Source organism: Lagenorhynchus albirostris, chromosome 16 (assembly GCF_949774975.1).
Source record: "Lagenorhynchus albirostris chromosome 16, mLagAlb1.1, whole genome shotgun sequence".
Classification (NCBI taxonomy): Eukaryota; Metazoa; Chordata; class Mammalia; order Artiodactyla; family Delphinidae; genus Lagenorhynchus; species Lagenorhynchus albirostris.
Window position 1 is genome coordinate 55,150,392 of NC_083110.1, and position 21,551 is coordinate 55,171,942.

A 21,551-nucleotide genomic window follows, 5' to 3' on the forward strand; every position below is an offset into this window, starting at 1 on the left:
CTGAAAGAAGCCAAGAATGTTCTGAAAAAAACTGTAATACTGAAAAGACATTTATCTGATCTACCATATATTAAAATATACCATAAAAACTGCAATTATTAAAACATTCCTAGGCATTAGTCAGGAGATCTTAGTAAAGAGATCAGGAATTAGTAAGGATATCTATGGAACAGAAGAGATTTTTTACAAAAATTTATATATAAGAATTTATTACATGGAAAAGAATTTAGTATGTGAAAAACTGAAGCATGTTTTTAATAGTGCTATGTGATTTGTAGCTATTTGGGAAAACAGTAAAGTCAGATCCTTACCTAAAGTCTTATTTTGTAAAAGAAATCAAAATAGTAAAATATACTTTCATTTCATTTTAATATTTTAAAAAATTTGTCAATCACTATTTAATACGTTTAGACCAATGATATTATTATCTTAACTTTAGTAGCATATTTAAGCAGTAGAAAAGTTGTTTTAGCTAACTTTATGGGAAAAAATTATTAAATATATGTTCATATGAAAACTGTTGTAAACTACATTCTTCCTTTTTCCCTCCTGGCAAAATGATGAGAACTTCAAACATATGGAAGCATTTCTACACTTATTCTGATGAGGAAGAATCTAATTCAGGAATAATGTTAAACAAAATATGCATTTCCGAATACTACCAGAATGACTAAACATACCTTTGTTTTTTTGAGAAGTGTATAAAACTCATTTAAAATGGAGCAAATGTTCTGTTTTCAGAAGTCTTTGAATGATTGAAAAAAAAAAAACTAGAAAAACAAAAACAAATGACAGAAATAACACATAAAGGAAGCTGATTAGACAAAACTCCATGGAATAGACATTATAGCCGGTGAATTTGGTGAATTCTCCCCAGCCCCATTATCCCTCTCTGAACACTAGGGCTCTCTGTATCTACCGTGTATCTATATCATTTCCATACTCTGTTTTTATATCTATATTGGCACTGCGGAGGACAACAAGTCCAAAAAGATTATAATTTTCTTTGTTCAAATCTAACATTGATGGATTCTTCTGCTCCTTAGTTTTGCCTGTTTCTCAGAAACTGGCCCAAACCACATAAATGAATAACTTCCACACAGCTGCAGAATGCTCAGCAACAGTAATATTAGAGGTGGAATAACATGCACACAGACTAGTGCTGTCAGGAGTGAAATACCATTGGGAAAGTGAAATTCTGTTTAGGGTCCAGTATTATCCAAGCGTTTTCAACCATCCACCTCCATTCTAATCCCTAGATTTAGGTCTATGAACGAACAAGTAAAAGATGACCCAGGATGTGAATAATGACAAAAAGGAAAGATCTTGGTTTTCCAAGGTTGGATGTCTCCATACCTGAATTATGAAGACAGAAATCTTGGAAGATTATTTCAGAGAATAGAAGATGTCTGCGCTCATGCTGACATCCAGTCACTCAAAAAAGGATAAGAGAGGGAAGGGGCAAGGACCTGTACCTAAGAAAATTGGCCAGTGCCAGGCAGACGTTTCAGTACTGGGGAATCTTTCCCACTGGAGCAAATATGCTGCTATGGAAAAGAACAAAATATCCCCTTTCATTGTGAGAGTTCCTTTCCTCCCCCAAGGGACCCCAAATCTGGGAGAATTTCTTTCCTTTGTTATCCACCTGCACATATGACGTATCTGCAATGTTGTGGAGCCTTCTCTTCCAGTGCATATCACAGCTCTCTCTTATAATAAGGCACATCTTTTTTTTTTTTTTTTTGCGGTACGTGGGCCTCTCACTGTTGTGGCCTCTCCCGTTGTGGAGCACAGGCTCCAGACGCGCAGGCTCAGCGGCCATGGCTCACGGGCCTAGCCGCTCCACAGCATGTGGGATCTTCCCGGACCGGGGCACGAACCCGTGTCCCCTGCATCGGCAGGCGGACCCCCAACCACTGCGCCACCAGGGAAGCCCAATAAGGTACATCTTTATTCATGGTCTTTGGAGTTTGATTTCTGCTTCTGGACCACACAGTGCAACCCTGAAAACTGGTTTCTGAATTTTGCTCCCAGGAAAGAGGATAAATCCTTCATGGGGAACTAGATGTCCAAATGACTACAAACTTCAGTAAGAGTGTGGCAGCCTGATCCTTCTTTTCCTTGTCCACAAGGAGAATCTTTGGTTATGTAACTAACATGAATAAGATGTGACAGCCATTCTACACAAAAGCTAGGAAAAACTTGTGAGGAAATTATTCATTTTGAGTTACAGCAAACCAGGCATCTTCTATTTGGTCCAAAGTCACTTACATTTCCATGGCTAATTATATATTAAGCTATACTAGGTTAACTATATATTAAGCTCTAGAAGAAATAAAATATTGATCTCTTTCTTCCCCACCCTCTCTCTCTCTCTTTCTACTCTCTCCATTTCTCTTTCTCCTTCCATTCCTCCCTTCAAGCCTCCCTTCTTCTCTCCCTCCCTCCCTCCTTCCCTTCCTTTTTCTCTCCCCACCCATATTTATATATAATATTACACTTGCAGCAGGCTGATAAATAGCATGGCTATATGTTCATTGACTTTAATGGCTAGTGCAACTCTCTATTTAGGCTTCTCTTCTAGCTTATAATTCCCTTAATTTGATAGATTTATAGACTTTTTAACATACAAGGACTTCTTGAGAGGGGTGAGACTCTCTACAGAATCTCTCTTGCCAATAAAAGTTACACCCATGAGGCTTAATTTAAGAAGGATCTTAATGAAGAAAGGAAAAAATAAGTTAGCTACCACTTACTGATTGACAGGCACTTGGTAAGCCGTTTACATAATGTACAATCTTATAAGGTAGGTATTATTACTTTCATTTTATAGATGAAGAAACTGTGCTCAAGATCACCCAACTAATGAGTTGCAGAGCTAAGAATCAAATCCATTTCTGACTTTAAATCCCTTGCTTTAACCATGCAGAGATGGCAAATTTGTGATATGTGCTCCCTTTTTCTGAACCCATGGTAGACCTTGGTAATAGATCTCAATACTCTTTCCCTAATCTCAGAATTGGCCTAAGAATCCTTCTCAAGATACGGTGCCAGGCACTATTACCTGGAACTGGCCCCCAAGATGAAGGCTATTTCATGCTGCTAATGGGGACTTGGGAGGAGGGAGGCTATAGAACAATGTCTGGAATAAAATGGAGGCAGATGTGAGACAATAATACAGAAAGGACAAAATAGGTTTGCTTGATTAGAATGAAGACAAATAGCAGGGGGTGAGAGATGGTGAAAGAATATGTTGAAACAGATCTGGAAGGCCATGGCTGGAGCTGGAAGGTGCTGGTTAGGGGAATATTATGACAGACATGTCTCAACAGTCTAAAATGTTGCTGGATTCAGGCAAAGAAGGCTATAACTGACCTGATATGATTTGTCCTGGCTGTGGAGCCAGGTGGGAAGGAAGAAAAATGCATCAAGATATTGTGAAGAATTTCACACAGAAAAGCAGACTTTCCAAAAGCTCAAGTCCCGGTATGAAGCTGAGTCTATGAGAGTGAAAACTATGGAACTAAGGTGAAGAGTATTATATATTTTTTCCAGTATGCTAGACCACATGGCTTCACTCAAAGATGAAAATTCAGGAAAACAGCACCACAAAGTAGAAAGAGCATGGGCCTAGGAGTCAGATAGATACTTGATTTCAGACCTGGCTCCACAACATATTAGCCCTGTGACCCTGGGTAAGTTGTTTAACCTCCCTGAATGTTTTCAAATGGAGAGAGCCTACTTCCCAAAGGCATTGTGAAGATGAACAAGATAACATACATGAAGAAACAAGGGTACTGCCAGGCACACTGCTGGCACCCCATAAACGTGAGCTTGGTAAATAACTTAGCGTTTGTGTACCTCCATTCCTTAATCTGTAAAATAAGATAATAAGACCTGCTCTGTCTATATTATAGGGCAGTAGTTCTCATACTTTGCTCCTTCAGTGAGAGAATGGTTAAACAAAATGTAGTCTACCCACACCATGGAACATTACCAGCAACGAAAAGGAGCAAACTATAGACACATGCAGCAACCTGGTTGAATCTCCAGGGAATTATGCTGAGTGGACAATCTAACCCTAAAAGGTTGCATATTATATTATTCCATTTACGTAACATTTTTGAAATGACAAAATTATAGAAATAGAGAACAGATTAGTGGTTGGCCAGAGTTTTAAGTAAAGAGCGAGAATGAGAAGGATGAAAGAGTGACATGAGATACCCCTGCGGTGATGGAAATGGTCTGTATCTTCACTGTATCAATGCCAATGTCCTAGTGGTGATATTGTCCTATAGTGTCACAAGATGTCACTGTTGGGAGAAACTGGATAAAGGGGACTCGGGACCTCTCTGTACTATATCTCATGCTGCATTTTAAAGAAGCTCTCCAGGTGCTTCCATTGAGGGAGGACCATGGGCCACACCTTTTACAGATTGTGATCTCAGCAGCACTTGTTAGGGTAGGTCATTCTTGGAGGAAAAGTAGGGTTCTTAGGGAAGGTAGAATGGGGAAGGGAGGAAAGGAATGGAAAAAAAGAAAGTGAGGAAGATATTTCCCAAGACCATATGTGTCAAACCTAAATCTATGTCCCAGGACACCCATCTCCTTCTCCAATGTTCTAACCCCCATCTGACTTCTCTGACAACAGAAGAAGAGAGAAACATCCTTCATCGTAATAGCCATAACTGATATCCCTGGGCTTGGGTCAGGAATTAGGCTGTTTCTCTAATCAAGAAAGAAGTCCTGTCCAGGAAAAAAAAGAAAAAAAAAGCAAATTTAGAAGTAAGCAGTCATTAGCATAATTCTCAGCTAGGGAGCAGACCTTTACAGTAGCCCATGCTTCCTTGTTAATTAGCACTGAACAGCTGCTGGGAGGCCCTGCCTCTCTCTACAGGCAGAGAAGGAAACTCTCTTCTTATAAACTGAGAGGGATAAATTGTTCTCACCTCCTGTAGTTTAAGTCATATACTCTTTCACAGGTGAAATAAAACATAACAATTATTAGGAATAACACTGTGATGATTTCTCTGTGCACCAAACTGTCCCCAGCTGTGCAATTTCCCACTCCAAACAAGAATGTGGTGTAAGCAGGTTTGTAGGCAGAAGCTGTGATCACCCTCATTATAATGCAATGTTACTTTAGCTAATCTTTCTAGTTTTCAATCTCATTCAGTTCTCTGAACTGCTTAGAAGGCTACATTGAGCCATAGGCAAAAAAGTCAGAAAAACAACCCTGCCTTTTCAATTTGAAATTCACTTGTCCTTAACAATTGTAGCCGACATTTCTTTAGGTGTGGATTGTGCCAGGAACTACACTTAGCACTTTCAATTCATTATCTCATTTAACTTCACAACAAGCCTAAGAAATAGATAATTTCATTAGCCTCATTTTACCAATGAGGTTTTAGAGAGATTAAATAATTCAAGGTGACCTAGCTAGAAGCTGATCTGGGTCTCATCTAGTTCTAAGTGTATGCTCTTTACATTCCTGCTATTTCCACCCTTGCCCCCAATCCTGCTATACTGACTTACTACAGTAGAACACAGAAGGCTGTTGATTTAATATGTCTTTATGGAGGAAGTGACCCACGAGGTCAAAAATGCCCAGGGCCCTCAAAAGTCGTAATGAGAGCCTGTGTATAGAAACATAGTGAACTTTCCATCCTCACCCATACCGCTTTCACTGTTGGTCTATGCTTTGAGTACCAGTGGAGTCTATAAATCAGCATTAGGTACTTAGTAGACGTTTTGGTAATTAGAACTAAAGATAGAAATTCTGGATATAAAAAGGCAATTTTTCTGTTTCTGTTTTGTAGATCATTGAGCACACAGCATACATAATGTGGTCTGCTGTGATGGAAAAGACCATTATTTGCTTCCTAATTCTCCTGCTTTTATCTTTTTTGCCCAAATTGGAATGCTCTCTGGGCCACCATAGGAGTTAAAGGTCCTGTCTAGCTTTCTGTTCTAACCTAGGTTCAGGTTAGAATATGCCACTAGCAGCTCGGTAAAATATGAGTATAACTTCCATTCTTCATTCAACAAATTGGAGCACCCACCGTGTGCTAGGCTTTTTGCCAGCACTGAATATATATTAGTAAATACAACAGACAACTTCCTGCTCTCATGGAGTTTATGATCTATAAGCAAAAAATAAACAGTAAATATGCAGTTATAACTTGTGATAAATGCCATAAAGAGAACTAACAGAGTGCGCTGATGGAGAATCACTTAGCTAGGCTATTCAAGAAAGAACTTTGATGGGTGAGGAGAAACCAGCCATGTGGCAAGCTGAGAGGACACTCTAGGTAGAAAGAAAAGCATGTGTTGTGCAACCCCCGCTCCCCACCAAAAAAAAAAAAAAAAAAAAAAGAGAAACTTAGCACATAGCAGGCCAGTGAGGCCTGAGTGAAGTAAGGAAAAGAGAAATCTGGAGAAGATAAGAATGAAGAGCTGGGCAGCAGCCAGACTGCTCATTGTAGAGCCTTGCTGGATGTGGTAAGGAGATTAAATTTTATTCTAAGAGCAATGAAAAGTCATTAAAGAGTCTTCAGCAAATGACTGACATCATGTGAATTATGTCTGTAAAAGATTTTCTGGCAGCTGAGTGGTGAATAGACTGGAGAGAACAAGAATGGAACCAAATAGACCAGTAATGGGGCTATTGAAATGGTCCAAGTCCTGAGTTCTCCAAATTGTAATTCTTTTGCTATTGTTTGCTCTATGGCCATATCTCACCTAAAGCAGGGCTCATATTCCAAGTCAGTGATGTCCAAACATGTTAGTGGAACACGAGTCCCTCAAGATACTCTTGGAAAATAAGACTACGGTCAAATAAATTTTTTAAATTCTGCATGCTAAATCCCCTTCTTGGAGATTCAGAATGTAAACTAATGTAATAAAGATGCTGGGAAGTGTTTCAGTATGTTTGTATATCCCAGTATTTCTCAAACTTACTTGACTATGGAAGCTTTTACTTTTTTCCGCCTCCACATAACGTTGTTATCCTGCAGAACTGATATTTTCCAGAGCACATTTAAGGAAATGCTGCCATAATTCATTCTAACCAAGGGTTAACTCCATGTGCGTGGTTTACTGGGCCTCCTCTTCTCCACATCTCAATTTATTATTTCAATGGCTTAGACAATATTTTCCAACTCCATACATATTATGAGAGGATATCAGCCGTGTGGGTCATATTTCTTCTCTCCATTTTTACCACCTATTTTCTGTCAACTGTCCCCTTAATTTTACATTGTAAAGGTTGATAAGGTTTTCATTCTTTCTGTAACCATAATTTTCTTCCTTGTTTCTGGATCTGGATATCCTATGAGACAGCTGCTGGGGATCCTGAACTGATCTTTTATACCAATAAGATTTCATCCCAAATTTTTTGTCTCTGTCCAACACTCTGTGTATGGGAGATTTCCTTGATTTTATCTTATAATTCTTTTATTGGACTCAACTGCATTTTGGAGATAAAATTTAATACCATATAATTCCCTCATTAACTGTACAGTTCAATATTTTTTATTATATTTACAAATTTGTGCAACTATCAACATAATCTAATTTTAGAATATTTAATTTCAAAAAGAAGCCCCATTCCCATGAGCAGTCACTCTCCATTTCCCTGAAAACTTCACCAGTCTAGGCAACCCAATCTGCTTTTTGTCTCTATAGATTTGCCTATTCTGGACATTTCATATAAAGGAAACCATACACTGTGTGGGCTTTTGTGACTGGCTTCTTTCAGTTAGCATGATGATTTCAAGGTTCATCTCTGACAACATGTGTTGGTACTTCAGTGCTCTTTATTTTCAAGTAATATTCCATTGTATAGATTTACTGAATTTTATTCATCCATTCACTGGTTGATGGACATTTGGGTTGTTTCTACTTTTTGGCTATTATGAATGATGCCACAATAAATAATTGTGTACAAGTTTTGTGTGGACATATGTTTTCATTTCTCTTGGGTATATACCTAGAAGTGGAATTGCTAAGTCATATGGTAACTCTATGTTTAACCTTTCAAGTAATTGCCAGTCTGTTTTCCAAAGTAGTTGCACCATATTATATGCCCACCAGCAGTGTATGAGTGTTCCAATTTCTCCACGTCCTCTCCAACATTTGCTTTTGTATGTCTTTTTGATTGTAGCCATCCTAGTGGATGTAAAGTGGTATCTCACTGTGATTTTGATTTGCACATTCCTAGTGACTAATGATGTGGAACATCTATTCATGTACTTAGTGGCCATTTGTATGTATTCTTTGGAGAAATGCCTATTCAAATCCCTTTTGGTCATTTTTAAACAGGTTGTCATATTACTGTTGAGTTGTAAGAATTTATATGTGTGTGTGTATATATATATATATATTCTGTATATAAATTCCTTATCAGCTGTATGACTTGCAAATATTTTCTCCTATTTTGTGTGTCTGTTCACCTTCTTGATGGTATCATTTGATGCACAAAAGTTCTTAATTTTTATGAGGTCCAGCTAATCAGTGTTTTCTTTTATCACTTATGCTTTCAGTGTTGTATCTAAGAAATCATTACCTTACATTTACTGGGCTTAATTTCAGCAATTATATATTTTGTTTTTAAAAATATTTTTTTGCTCTGTATACAAAATACAGTATATATAAATACAGTATCTTACTATATCTTTATAAGGATACTAATTATAGCTTTTTATTTTTCTAGTTCTGATCTTGAATTATAATTCTTCTTGGGTCAATTTTTAAAATGTATTTGTCTTGGTTTTTCTCTTTTATGTTACTTGTTTCCTTCTTACATCTTGTGATCTTTGCCTATCTATTTATTTTTTTAAATTGGGGACTAAATAGATTCTTCTAGGTAGTAGGTGCAGATTTTTCTAAGCTGTTGAATATATGGGGTTTTTTTTGATAAGTCTCTCCTTTCCCTGGAATCTCTATTTTATGGTCAGAGCTTGTTGACCAACACACTTCCCTTTAGAGAGGGAAGAGGGAGGGCACAGATAGCCTTTGGGCTAGGGTATCCCACAGTGCTCTACTCAGCATTTTACTATGCAGAAGCAACTCCACCTTAGCAATACTAGCTCATCCCCTGGTATTCCGGCAGTATTTTTTTGGTGAAGGCTCCTAACTATTGGTTTGGCATTTGCTAGGACATAACAGACTGAGCTGTCTTTGCTCTGTAGGCAGGGTAGGGGACTTAAAATGATGGAGGGGAGAGTTGAGTTGTGGGTGTAGTCCCTATGAAGACAGACTTTCATATTAACCCTTTGGCTGGTCTCCCTTTCCCACCTTACCCTCTCTGGCCTCTGAGCCTATCTGCAGGACAGATTCTCTATCTTTTCTCAGAGCCCAGGTTCTCTGGGTTGCCACTTCCTCACTCTGATTACTCTGTCAACAGGCTTCCATCTGTTTACTGTCTTATAGAAATCTGTCAGAAGTCTCTCATCTGCTAATGATCCCTCTTTCATGTGCTTGTTATTACAGAATTGTTTTTTATCAGTCTTTAATAGGAGTTGGGAGGATGTTCCAGAAGGAAATGGAGCTTGTGCTCAGATCACTATCCTGAACTTGAAGCACACCCAATGTAGTTGATTTATTTTTATTTTTATTTTATTTATTTATTTTTGGCTGTGTTGGGTCGTCGTTACTGCATGCAGGCTTTCTCTAGTTGCAGCGAGCAGGGGCTACTCTGCCTTGTGGTGCGCGGGCTTCTCTTGTTGCAGAGCACGGTGCATGGGCTTCAGTAGTTGTGGTGCATGGGCTTAGTTGCTCCGTGGCATGTGGGATCTTCCTGGACCAGGGATTGAACCCGTGTCCCCTGCATTGGCAGGCAGATTTTTTTTTTTTTTTTTTTTCGGTACGTGGGCCTCTCACTGTTGTGGCCTCTCCCGTTGCGGAGCACAGGCTCCGGACGCGCAGGCTCAGTGGCCATGGCTCACGGGCCTAGCTGATGCACGGCATTTGGGATCTTCCTGGACCAGGGCACGAACCTGCGTCTCCTGCATTGGCAGGTGGACTCTCAACCACTGTGCCACCAGGGAAGCCCGGCAGGCAGATTCTTATCCATTGTGCTACCAGGGAAGCCCGCCAATGTAGTTTAAAGTCATCTTTTGTTGCTCCAGAGATAGTTTCCTGAGTATGAATATGGTTCGTTTTGGTGTAACTTCTTTATGAAAACCTCCCTTTTCTGCATGTGATGGCTCTTGAAAGAAAGATGCTAACATTCAAAAGGTGGAAATCATCCTTTATTAATTCCTCCTATTCTCTCACCCCCACCTTGCTGGGATATCCATCAACAAACAAGTCTACCTTAACTTCTCTCCATCTCTTCTGCCATTACCTTAACCCAATCACACACACCTCATAGTGAAAACCCTCCTTACTGAACTCTTTTGATTTCTTACTTTTGCACCTTAAAATCTATTTGGCACACAAAACAGAGTAGACTCTGGTACATGTTGCTTCCCTTATAAAAACCCTGTAATAGCTTTCCATTGCTCAGAGAATAAAATATACAACCTCTTTTCCATGGTATGCATGGTTCAGTAATGATCTGGTCCTTGCCTGTCCATGCATTCTCATCTCCTACTGCTCTCCTTTTGCTCACTATAATGCCCATCTTTCTATTGGTCAAATGCCTTAACCTTGTTTCTGATTCAGGACATTGACAAACACAACCTACCACCTCTATCTAAAACTTCTTTCACTCTGATCTTTGAACAGTTGGCTCCTTCTTATTCTTTTGTTCTTGGCTTAAATAAATTGTTCCTCAGATAAGTCTTCTCTGATCACCTTGTCCAAATAAATCCTCCAACTCCAGGTATCTTGATCATTTCCTTCACAGAATTATACACAATTTGGGATAATTTGTTTTCTTATTTACTGTGGCTCTGTCTTGCTAAGCTCCAAGAGAATAAGAGTTACTTTGGCTTTATTCATCAATATAAACCCAACACTTAAGCAAGGATCAAACATGAAATAGCTGTTCAATAAATGTTTATTGAGAGATAATTTAGTATTCATCTCCCTATGGTTTAAAAGCCCCCCAAAAAGCCTCAGTAAACATGCTTTCAATGAATACCTGCTTTTCTTGACACTGTCACATCACCAAAAAATAGATTAGGTCCTTACTCTATAGTACATACGGCAATAAACTCCAAATAAGTTAAAAAGCCTAACATTGAAAATTAAAACATTTTAAAAAGGCTATGTGAAAATGAAGTAGTAACTTTATCCTAACTGTGTAAGGAAAGAAACAGAAAAGACAACCAACAAGAAAATGGATAAGAACAACTATAATAAAAAGTAACTTCTGAAGCAATAAAAACATATTTCAAAGTAATAAGAAAAGCAATACATTAAGATAAAATTGTCATTACATAGATGATGCATAAAAGTTTATAAAAGAAAAGCAGAGGAAAATAATAAAACCCTAAAGAACACTACTTATGCCTTTAGATAAAAATCAATAACTGGGAAGAGCCAGTTCCTGAATGAGGAAATGAAAATAATATAACAAGTATTTTATTAAGTACTTCCCATATTCCAGGCAACATAAGTAGTATCTGAAGACACAAACATGAAGATTCTATCTCTGTTTGTTCATATCCTAACTGGGAAGATAGTCCTATATAGTCCAGTAAATACCTAAGTAGTTTTAAGCTTTTTTAAGCTTAAAAATTAGTTTGGCTCTATAAAACTAAAGCTATTCCTAGATTCTGAAGGCTACAGAATCAATAAAACATAGACAGAGTCTTGACCTTAGTCTACAGTCTGTTAGGGGAGGCAGATAGGTAAATAAGTAAGTTATCATCAATTTGATAAGTGCTATAGCAGAAAAATAAAGTACTATATAAGGACAGAGGAGGTGATAAGAAATCCTGCCTGAAGATGTCAGAGAAGATCTATTGGAAAGAAAAAATAAGGGAAGAGAGTGGTATTCCAAAGAAAATGACACAAAATAAAAAGGTGCAAAGGTAAAAAAGTGTGGCATCTTCTAAGATGGACATATACTTTGATGTACTAAGTGTAGGTTGTGCAAGGGTGTGTAGCTACTGACTAGCTGCAAAGAAGGCACGTACTGGACCCTAAAGGCCAGGGGTACATGTGAAAGGGTTTGGATTTCAAGCAAGAGTGACTTGACCACATGTTGCATTTTAAAAATAACTACTCAGAAATCTGTAAGGAGAAATTAGAGTCTGAGACTAGATATGGAGAAATTGTTTAGGAGGAAAAATGATAAAGTTTAAAATAAAAATGAAAGGAAGATGGGATATGAGTGATACTAAGAAGTCAGAAATAACAAAACTTAATAACTAACTAATGGAGACTGTGAACAAAGGAGAGGAATGAATCTAAAATGACCTCCTGGTCTGTGCCTCAGGCAAAATGGTTATTGTGTCATTAGTCAAATGTGCAATAAGGGGAAAGGAGACAACATAAAGTTTTGGAAAATGTTTGGTTCTTTTCACACTTAACAGGATTCAAATTTAAACAACCATGAGGTACAATCTTGCATTAATTAAAACAGAGTAAATTAATAAAAGTAATACTCATTGTTGTAGAGTATTGGGAAAAAGATACACTAATACATTGTTGCCCTTCAACCTGGTGAAACTGTTCTGAAAAGAAATTTGGCAACAAATACAAGAGCCATAAAAATTATTATATACAGTACTTTGACCCAGAAACCCAGCTTTTTGGAATATAGCCCAAGGCTGTAATTCAAAAGAAATTTTTTAAAAACCTATTTGTATAAAGATGTTTACAGCTGTGCTATATATTACAGACAAAAACCAGAAACAGCCCAAATGCCCAGCAGTGAGGGAATGCTTAGCCAGAATTCAGTATATTAATGCAATGGAATATTTTACTGATTAAGAATGACAAATACGAGAACTATGTAGAAATAAGGAAGGGGCAATATAAAGCAATGGGCAAAAAATGCAGAATTCAAAATGATGCATATACAATGATCACAACTACGTAAAATTATAGCTGTATAACCAGGAGGATTGGAAAAACTACAGAGCTGGTAATTTAGAGTGCTGACATTTTTGTTATTGTTGGTTGAGTCACTGGGAATGTTTATGTGTTTAACGTTATATGTTTATGTGTTTAAAGTTTATGTGTTTAAAGTTATATATGTATATTTAGTACATATACATTAAGAAAGGTAAATACCCATTTTTTCTGGCACATAAAAGAAAAAAAATGTTCATCAATACCTTTCCTTCTTGCCCTATGTAATTTTTTCTAGTCTCTTGAGTGCTTTTAGTTTTCGGATGTATGGGGAAGTAGGCCTCACCACTTGTCACCACACCACCCAGTCACATGATCATTTCTTTCATCTGTTGCCAACTATTGTGTCCAAGTTCTTGACTTATTCACAACAAACTAGCATCTATGTGCCCAAAATTACACCATGTACACAAACTGGGATGCCTTAACTATACCTTATATACTGGGTAGAAGTGTCTCCTCAGTATGACTTTTTAATTTCTGACATAGAAAAATATTTGTTTCTTACTTCCGGTTACCATGGTATAATTGTCCCTCCATTTAATGAAGGCCAATTCCTCTGGATTCCATTTCTTCTAGCCTTAAAGAACTTCTCATTTTGGTTATATCCTTGATCTCTTGTATCATCTATCTCTTCTTCTCTCCTGGATAAGTCTCGAAATACAAACCTGTTCTGCTGTCTCCCACATTAAATTAAAGGGGAAAAAATGCCATTATCGTCCTTGACCCCAAATCTCCCTTCATTTTTCTACTTTCCTTCACAGTAAGAATTCTCCTAAGAGTTGTCCACATTATTGTTTCCAATTTCTCACCCTCCATTCACTCTTCAAACTAGTGTGATCTGACTTCTGTTCCACCACTCTGCTGAACTATATTTCTCAAGGTCACAAACAACCTGCATGTTGCCAAGTTCAATGGCACTTTTCTGTCTTTCTATTACTTGACCTCCTGGACTTCTAGCAGCACTCCCTCCTTATTTAAAACTTCCTTTTCTTGGTTCCTACACCTCAATCTCTCCCTTTCCTCTTACCTCTAAGGCTATCCTTCTTTTCTCACATCTCTAAATGTGATAGTTCCTCTGGGCTCTCTCCTAAGTCTCTGTCTCTTTTCTTTCCATATTCTAACAGATCTCTTATATTCCCATGGATGGCCTTAAATCCCATTTGCATGATAATGACCACTAAAATTAATATCTCTAGCAGAGACCTTGATCCCTTGACTCATATTCAAGGATATACTTGACATCTCCATTTAGATTCAAGCACAATAAACATAACATGAAACCTAAAGTCATGATTTTTTTCCCCCAGAACCAGTTATTCCCCCTATCTTCCCATCTTCGTAAATGATAATAAATCCACCCAGTAACTTACACATCCCTGTGTCACATCACCATACACTTATCCAATATATCAAGTCCTGTGGTTTCTACCTCCAACAATATATTCCACTGCCACAACCCAATTCAGGTTCCCGTCATTATGTGCACTCCTACAACAGCCTTCTCACCAATTTCCCTGCCTCCTCTCCAATCCGTTTTCCATAGAGGAGACACAGCATACTTTTTGTATAATAAGTCAAATTATTTCTCTCCCTACCTTAAAAACATTCAGTATTTGTCTCACTGCACTTAGAAGAAATTCTAAGCCCTTCACTATGCCTGTAAGTCCCTATATAATATGACTCCTAATTACTTCTCTAGCTATACCTTTCTTTAGCCAATCTGGCCCTTTTTTTATCCTTCGGGCCTTTGCACATACTTATTTTTCTTCCAAGAACACTGATACTGTTTACTTCTCATTTTGTCTAGTTAACACCTTACTCATTCTTCAGATTACACTTTATTTATTTTTAATGAATTTTTAAAAATTGAAGTATAGTTGATTTACAATATTACATTATTGCTGGTGTACAACATAGTGATTCAATATTTTTATAGATTATACTTCATTTAAAGTTATTGTAGGACTTCCTTGGTGGCGCAGTGGTTAACAATCCACCTGCCAATGCATGGGACACAGGTTCAAGCCCTGGGTTGGGAAGATCCCACATGCTGCAGAGCAACTGAGCCCGTGGGCCACAACTACTGAAGCCCAGGCGCCTAGAGCCCATGCTCTGCAACAAGAGAAGCCACCGCAATGAGAAGCCAGAGTACTGCAACCAAGATTAGCCCCCGCTCGCTGCAACTAGAGAAAGCCCACACGCAGCAACAAAGACCCAACACAGCCAAAAATAAATACATTAATTAATTTAAAAAAATATAACCCTAGACTGTCAAAACTGAAAAAAAATTTTAAAAGTTATTGTAAAATATTGACTATATTTCTCATGCTGTACAATATATCCTTGTAGCTTTTTTATTTTATACATAGTAGTTTGTTTGTACCTCCTAATCTCCTACCCTTATCTTGCCCCTTCCCCCTTCTTTCTCCCTGACTGGTAACCACTAGTTTGTTCTCTGTACCTGTGACGACTCTGTTTTTTATATTCATTCATTTTTTTATTTTTTATTTTCCACATATAAGTAATAACGTACTATATTTGTCTCTCTCTGTTTGGCTTATTTCACTAATCATAGTACCCCTCGGGTCTATCCATGTTGCTGTGAATGGCAAAATTCATTCTTTTTTATGGATGAGTAATATTCCATTCCACATTTTTATCCATTCATCTGTTGATGGACACTTAGGTTTCTTTCATATCTTGGCTATTGTAAATAATGCTGCTATGAATATTGGAGTGCATATATCTTTTTGAATTAGTGTTTTCATTTTCTTCAGATATATACCCACAAGTGGGATTGCTGGATCATATGGTAGCTCTATTTTTAGCTTTTTGAGGAATCTCCATACTGTTTTCCAAAGTGGCTGCACCAACTTACATTCCCACCAACAGTCTACTAGGGTTCCCTTTTCTCTACATCCTCACCAACATTTATTATTTGTGGTCTTTTTGATGATAGCCATTCTGACAGGTGTGAGGTGATATCTCATTGTGGTTTTGACTTGCATTTCTCTGATGATTAGCAATGTTGAGTATCTTTTCATGTGCTTGTTCTTCTTAAGTGTGACTCCTTTAGGGAACCCTTCCAACCACCTAACTTAGTCAAATCCCAGCACTTACAGTCATTCATAGTACCATGTACCTCTCCTTGGTACTGTTTTAGTCTTAAGATAAGTTGATTATTGTCTATGTCTCCCCTACCATATTATATACTCCATGAGGGCAGAGAAAGTGTCTATTTTTGTTTATTTTTACATTCCCAGTTCCTAACATAGTACTTGGAACATAGCAATTATTCAACAAGTATTTGCAGAATGAATGAATGATTGATACAGGGTCATGCTACTGAGAAGACTGTCAGTCCCATGAAAATATATTAATCAAATCATTAAAGAAAAGGTATAATCTAAAAGAATAACTATGTAGACTTAAGTGATAGTTATTTGTCTTTGCTTGATTGTGTATTATGAACTATGAAAATGTTCTACACATGTGATTCTTATCCCCTAATTAAAACATGTAAAATAAAACCAACTTCTCCATCACCATCCCCCCCCCACACACACACACACCACACACAGAGTAATTTCAAAGTTCAGCAAAAGTATGCAAAGGGAAGCCCAGAGCTGCATTTGTAGGTAGGAGTCAAGGTCAGAAAATTGTTCTGCAAGAGAAAACGGAAGTTCCTACTGAGAGAGAAGGAGAGAAAAATGAAGGATGGGGAAAGGATAGGAATTAAAATAAGGGCTTGGGGATTCTTTGTAAAGACGAAAATGCCTAAAATTAAACCTCAGGCTGTTAATGTTGTTACAGTGTAAATCCTTCCGGCTTCCCAAGCCTTCAATAATGTCTGCTACGTTAATTAGCTTAGATCAAGACTAAGCTACCACAAAAGGGAAGAGAGAGGGTCATAAGAGCCATCATCAAGCCACAAGGGCCATTCAGGAGGTTCGCCGGAGGTTTCTTCCTACTGGAACGTATCTGTCTATACTTGTACAGCATTTATCTAACCTTACTTGGGCTGTACACTTCACTGGAAAACATCTTACTTGTCTTTGAATTTGTAGGAATAACCATACCTGTCCCAGAATATGACAGGATGCTGCACAAAAGGTGTGCCTTGGTGCATACTCTGTATGTCACATGAACTCCTGCCTCTCCCAACTTCCGTGTTCCTACCCTCTCTGTTGTAGTTACGTATCCTCTTTGAGTCTTTGATTCAACATATATCTTCAGTCTTCCTCATGCTATTCCCTCAGACATCCACTCTAACCCTGCATAACTGGACCCAACATGCATATATGTTCCACTTATTTAATCTGGGCCTGGCCCACCAGCAGGACTGGGGAAGAGAGCATTAACATAGTGCTGCATCCATAACCACTGCTTAAAAAGTGATTGTTAGATTCAGTCAAAATTAAATAAATCACATGATAACAATTCTCTAGAATACCTAATAAATCTATCTGTTAAGCTGTGCTTTAATGTACAAGCATTTGTAGTGTTTCTCAACTTTTTAACACGGATCCACTGTCCAGGATTTTGTCAAGTTTTACCTTCTGTAAGAGGTCCCAAGAATACAGTAGATAATATTTTGCCTTTTAAAAAATATTAAGTGATGTTATGCAATGCTGTAATATTAAATGTGCTTTCTAAAACAACACATCCTTTCCAGCTGTTCTGGAGGTTGTGATATCCCTCCCAATCCCACCCTCTTCTGCTGACTGTGGAAGGCCTGGAGAGATAAGTTCTTCCACTGTTTGGTAGAGAATCCCTGATTTATGGTGGGAGATGTCACTATGAAAAAGTCTCTCTGCCCTTCTTAAGACCAGAAATAACCAGGAAAAATGCAAATACATTAATTCATTACATTTAATGAACAATGTTTTAAAAACTGCTAAATAATCTGACCTACCCATCTAGGAGGGTGATGACGTTCTTCCTGGGCCGCCCAATATTAGGGCCATACAAGCTGGCTCTGGAGTAAATCCGGATGGGTTGTAACAGGCTCTTCAGCTGGATGTAATCCTTTCCCAACTGGCTGCCATTTACTGCCCGGCCACGCATGGTCCGATAGTTATTTGGCTCTAGATTAAAAGCAGACATGCAAGTCAGAGTTGAGTAGAGTGAGGTTCTGCCAACTCTTTCCTGTCCACAGATCTCTCTGCCTTTTCTTAACAATGTAAACAAAGTAACCAAAAAGAGGGTGCAAGCTAGCTTAACTTGAGAAACTATCCCAACTAAAAAGTCAAGTGCCATTTTACCATTCTATTTATTTTCAAACTAATCTTCGCAAAAGATCAACTAATCCACAACAGAGAGACCGTACTGATTTTCAAATGATACTTTATAATAGATGGTGTACTGAGTTGAATAGTGTCCCTCAAAATTCATGTCAACCCAAAACTTTAGAATGTGACCTTATTTGGAAATAGGATCTTTGAAGAAGTAATTACTTAAGTAATTATTTATGATGAGGTCATATGGAATTAGGATGTGTTCTAAATCCAATGACTGGTGTCATTTTAGAGAAAGGAGAGGGAGATTCAGGTACATAGACCCACAGGGAGGAAGGCCATGTATCGATGGAGGCAAAGATGGAAGGGATGCTGCAATGCCAAGGCTTGTTGGCAGCTATTAGAAGCTAGAGAGAGGAATGGAATAGATTCTCTCTTAGAGATTCCAGAAGGAATTAAACCTGGCAATGCTTTGATTTCAGACTTCCTGAACTGTGATTGAAAAATACATATATTTTTTGTTTTGTTTTTTTTTTGGTACGCAGGCCTCTCACTGTTGTGGCCTCTCCCGTTGTGGAGCACAGGCGCCGGATGCGCAGGCTCAGTGGCCATGGCTCACGGGCCCAGACGCTCCGCGGCATGTGGGATCTTCCCAGACCAGGGCTCGAACCCGTGTCCCCTGCATCAGCAGGCGGACTCTCAACCACTGCGCCATCAGGGAAGCCCAATATTTGTTGTTTTATACCACTGAGCTTGTCATGATAGGCCTAGGAAACTAATACAAATGGTAAGAAAAGAAAGCTTCATAAAGATGGTCCTTGTATCAAAAAGTTAGAAAAACCTTAATGTTCAATAATAGCAAAGTGGCTGAGTGAAATAACTTAGAGCAAAATCCCCTCCCCCAGTTTCTATTAACTTGGTAGTTCTAAATAGACAAGTAAAGTCCTAAAAACCAGCAGCTCCACTGCTGGAGGGGGCTAACTTGATTCAGAATGAAGCACATATCCCAGGCAAGGCCAACATCTTGGCTAGCTTCAGGTTTTGACACTGGTAGGGGCAAGAAACAGACCAGCAGACTTGCAAGAAATGTAACAGGGAGATTTGAGGAATAAGAAAGCCATTGAGGATTTTGATAAGCCCACAAACACCCCCTGTAGTCTGGAAGGCTGTGCATGCTCAGGAGGGACTGGAGAGGGCACTAGCTATCCATGCATTCCCAGATGAATGTGAAACCTAGTACACTCATAAAGGAGACATGAGAAGGCATGTCAAAAAGTAAAAGCCAATCAGACTTGTAAACTGCCTAAATTTTGAAAGTGTTCCCAAACCCACACACAGATCTACTGGCAAAGGGTGAAAGCCTTATTAGCTCAAGGTAAACACAACCTCTGATCAATCATCATCTCACTATTAAGCTATGCTGACTCAGGGGCAACCCCTAGGAAGCTGGCCTTAAAAATAAAAAAAAAATTTAAAAATTAAAAACTTAAGAGATACTAGCAGCTACATGATGCAAGACTCTATGGGACTAGTCCAGGAAGTGACTAAACAAACAAATGAACAGAAAAGAAAAAACAAAAATAACCTCTGGAATGGAGGATTTGGAATCCAGATTTGCTCCAACATATTATCTAAAACGTATAGTTTTCAACAACAACAAAATTACAACATGCAAAGAAATAGGAGAGTGTGACCCATAAACAAGAAAAAAATAAAGAAAGAAAGAAACTATCTCTTAGGGGACCCAAATGTTTGACTTAGCAGACAAGGACTTCAAAACTGCTAGTATAAATATGTTTACAGAACTAAAGAGAAGAATAAGAAATTAAGAGAAAGTATGATTTTATTGACTAATCAAATATAAAGAGATAGAAATTACAAAAAAATTATCAGTTGGAAACTTTGGAACTGAAATGATTCTTCACATACAGAAGAACACAATGAAATTAGTAGCTGAATTTTTACCAGAAATAATGGAGGCCAGAAGAAGACAGTGGGATGACATATTCAAAATGCCGAAAAAAATGTCAACCAAGAATTCTACATGCAGCAATCTATCCTTCAAAACGGAAAGCAAAATTTAGACCTTCCCAGAAAAACAAAGGACAGAATTCATTGTGAGAAAATCTGCCTTACAAGAAATAAGAAAGAACGTCTTTTAGGGTGAAACGAAATGTCAGTAGATGGTGATTCAAAAGCGCACAAAGAAATAAAGAACACCAGTAAAGATAGCTGCACAGATCAATATAAAAGACAGTTGAAAATATTCATTACTCAGCTCTTAACTAATTTAAATGACAGCTGCATAAAACAAAACTATGAAACTCTATTGTTGGGCTTACAACATATAAAGATGTAATACTTAGAATAATAATAGCACAAAGGAGGGGGAAATGGAGTCTTATTGGAGCAGTTTCTACAGTTAACTGGAATTAAGTTAGTGTTACCCTAAAGCAGATTGTAATGAGTTAAGATGTATTATAATAAGAAACTACTAAGAAAATAACTAAAACAAAACAAAAAGAAATTAAAACGGTACCTTAGACAATATCCCTTTTGAATGAAAAGACAGTAAAGGAGAAACAGAGGAATAAAAAAAAATGAAATATATAGAAAATTGCAAGATGTCAGATGTCAGTTCAACCATATCAACAATTACATTAAATGTAAATGGATTAAAAACTCCAATTAAAAGCAGAAATTATCAGGCTAAGTAAAAAAATAAGATCCAACTAGAGAGACACATTTTAAAGTCAAAGACACAGAAGAGTGAAAGTTAAAAGGATTAAAAAAGATACGCCATGCAAATGGTAAACATAAAGGAGCTGGGATGACTATACTAATACAGACAAAATAGACTTTAAGACAAAAATGTTATTAGAGACAATGTGGGGCATTTTATAATGATAAAAGGGCCAATTTATCAGGAAGATATAACAATTACAAACATATACATACCAACAACAGAACACCAAAATAAATGAAACAAAACTAATAAAACTGAAAATAAAAATAGAAAACTCAATAATAACAGAAAGAGACTTCAATACCACATTCTCAATAATGAATACAATGACTAGAAAGAAAATCAGTAAGGATATAGAAAACCTGAGTAACATCATCAGCTAACTTTACCTGATTGAATTATCTTTGGACACTGCACCCAACATATTCTTTTCTAATGCATATAGAATATGCTTCAGGATAGACCATCTATGCTAGGCCATAAAACAAGTCTTGTATATTGAAAAGGATTAACTCATATAATGTATGTGCCCTGAC

The 21,551-nt window shown here is 37.7% G+C and overlaps 1 protein-coding gene across 2 annotated transcripts in view; it reads right to left on the reverse strand.

Annotated features, from left to right (window-relative positions):
* Positions 1-21,551, reverse strand: part of HPSE2 (heparanase 2 (inactive)) — a 572,092-nt gene that overhangs the window by 235,678 nt on the left and 314,863 nt on the right. For both annotated transcript variants that reach the window (XM_060126534.1, XM_060126532.1), the window contains one exon: positions 17,948-18,119. In XM_060126534.1, coding sequence (XP_059982517.1) covers positions 17,948-18,119 — 172 coding nt within the window. The remainder of the gene's footprint in view (positions 1-17,947; positions 18,120-21,551) is intronic.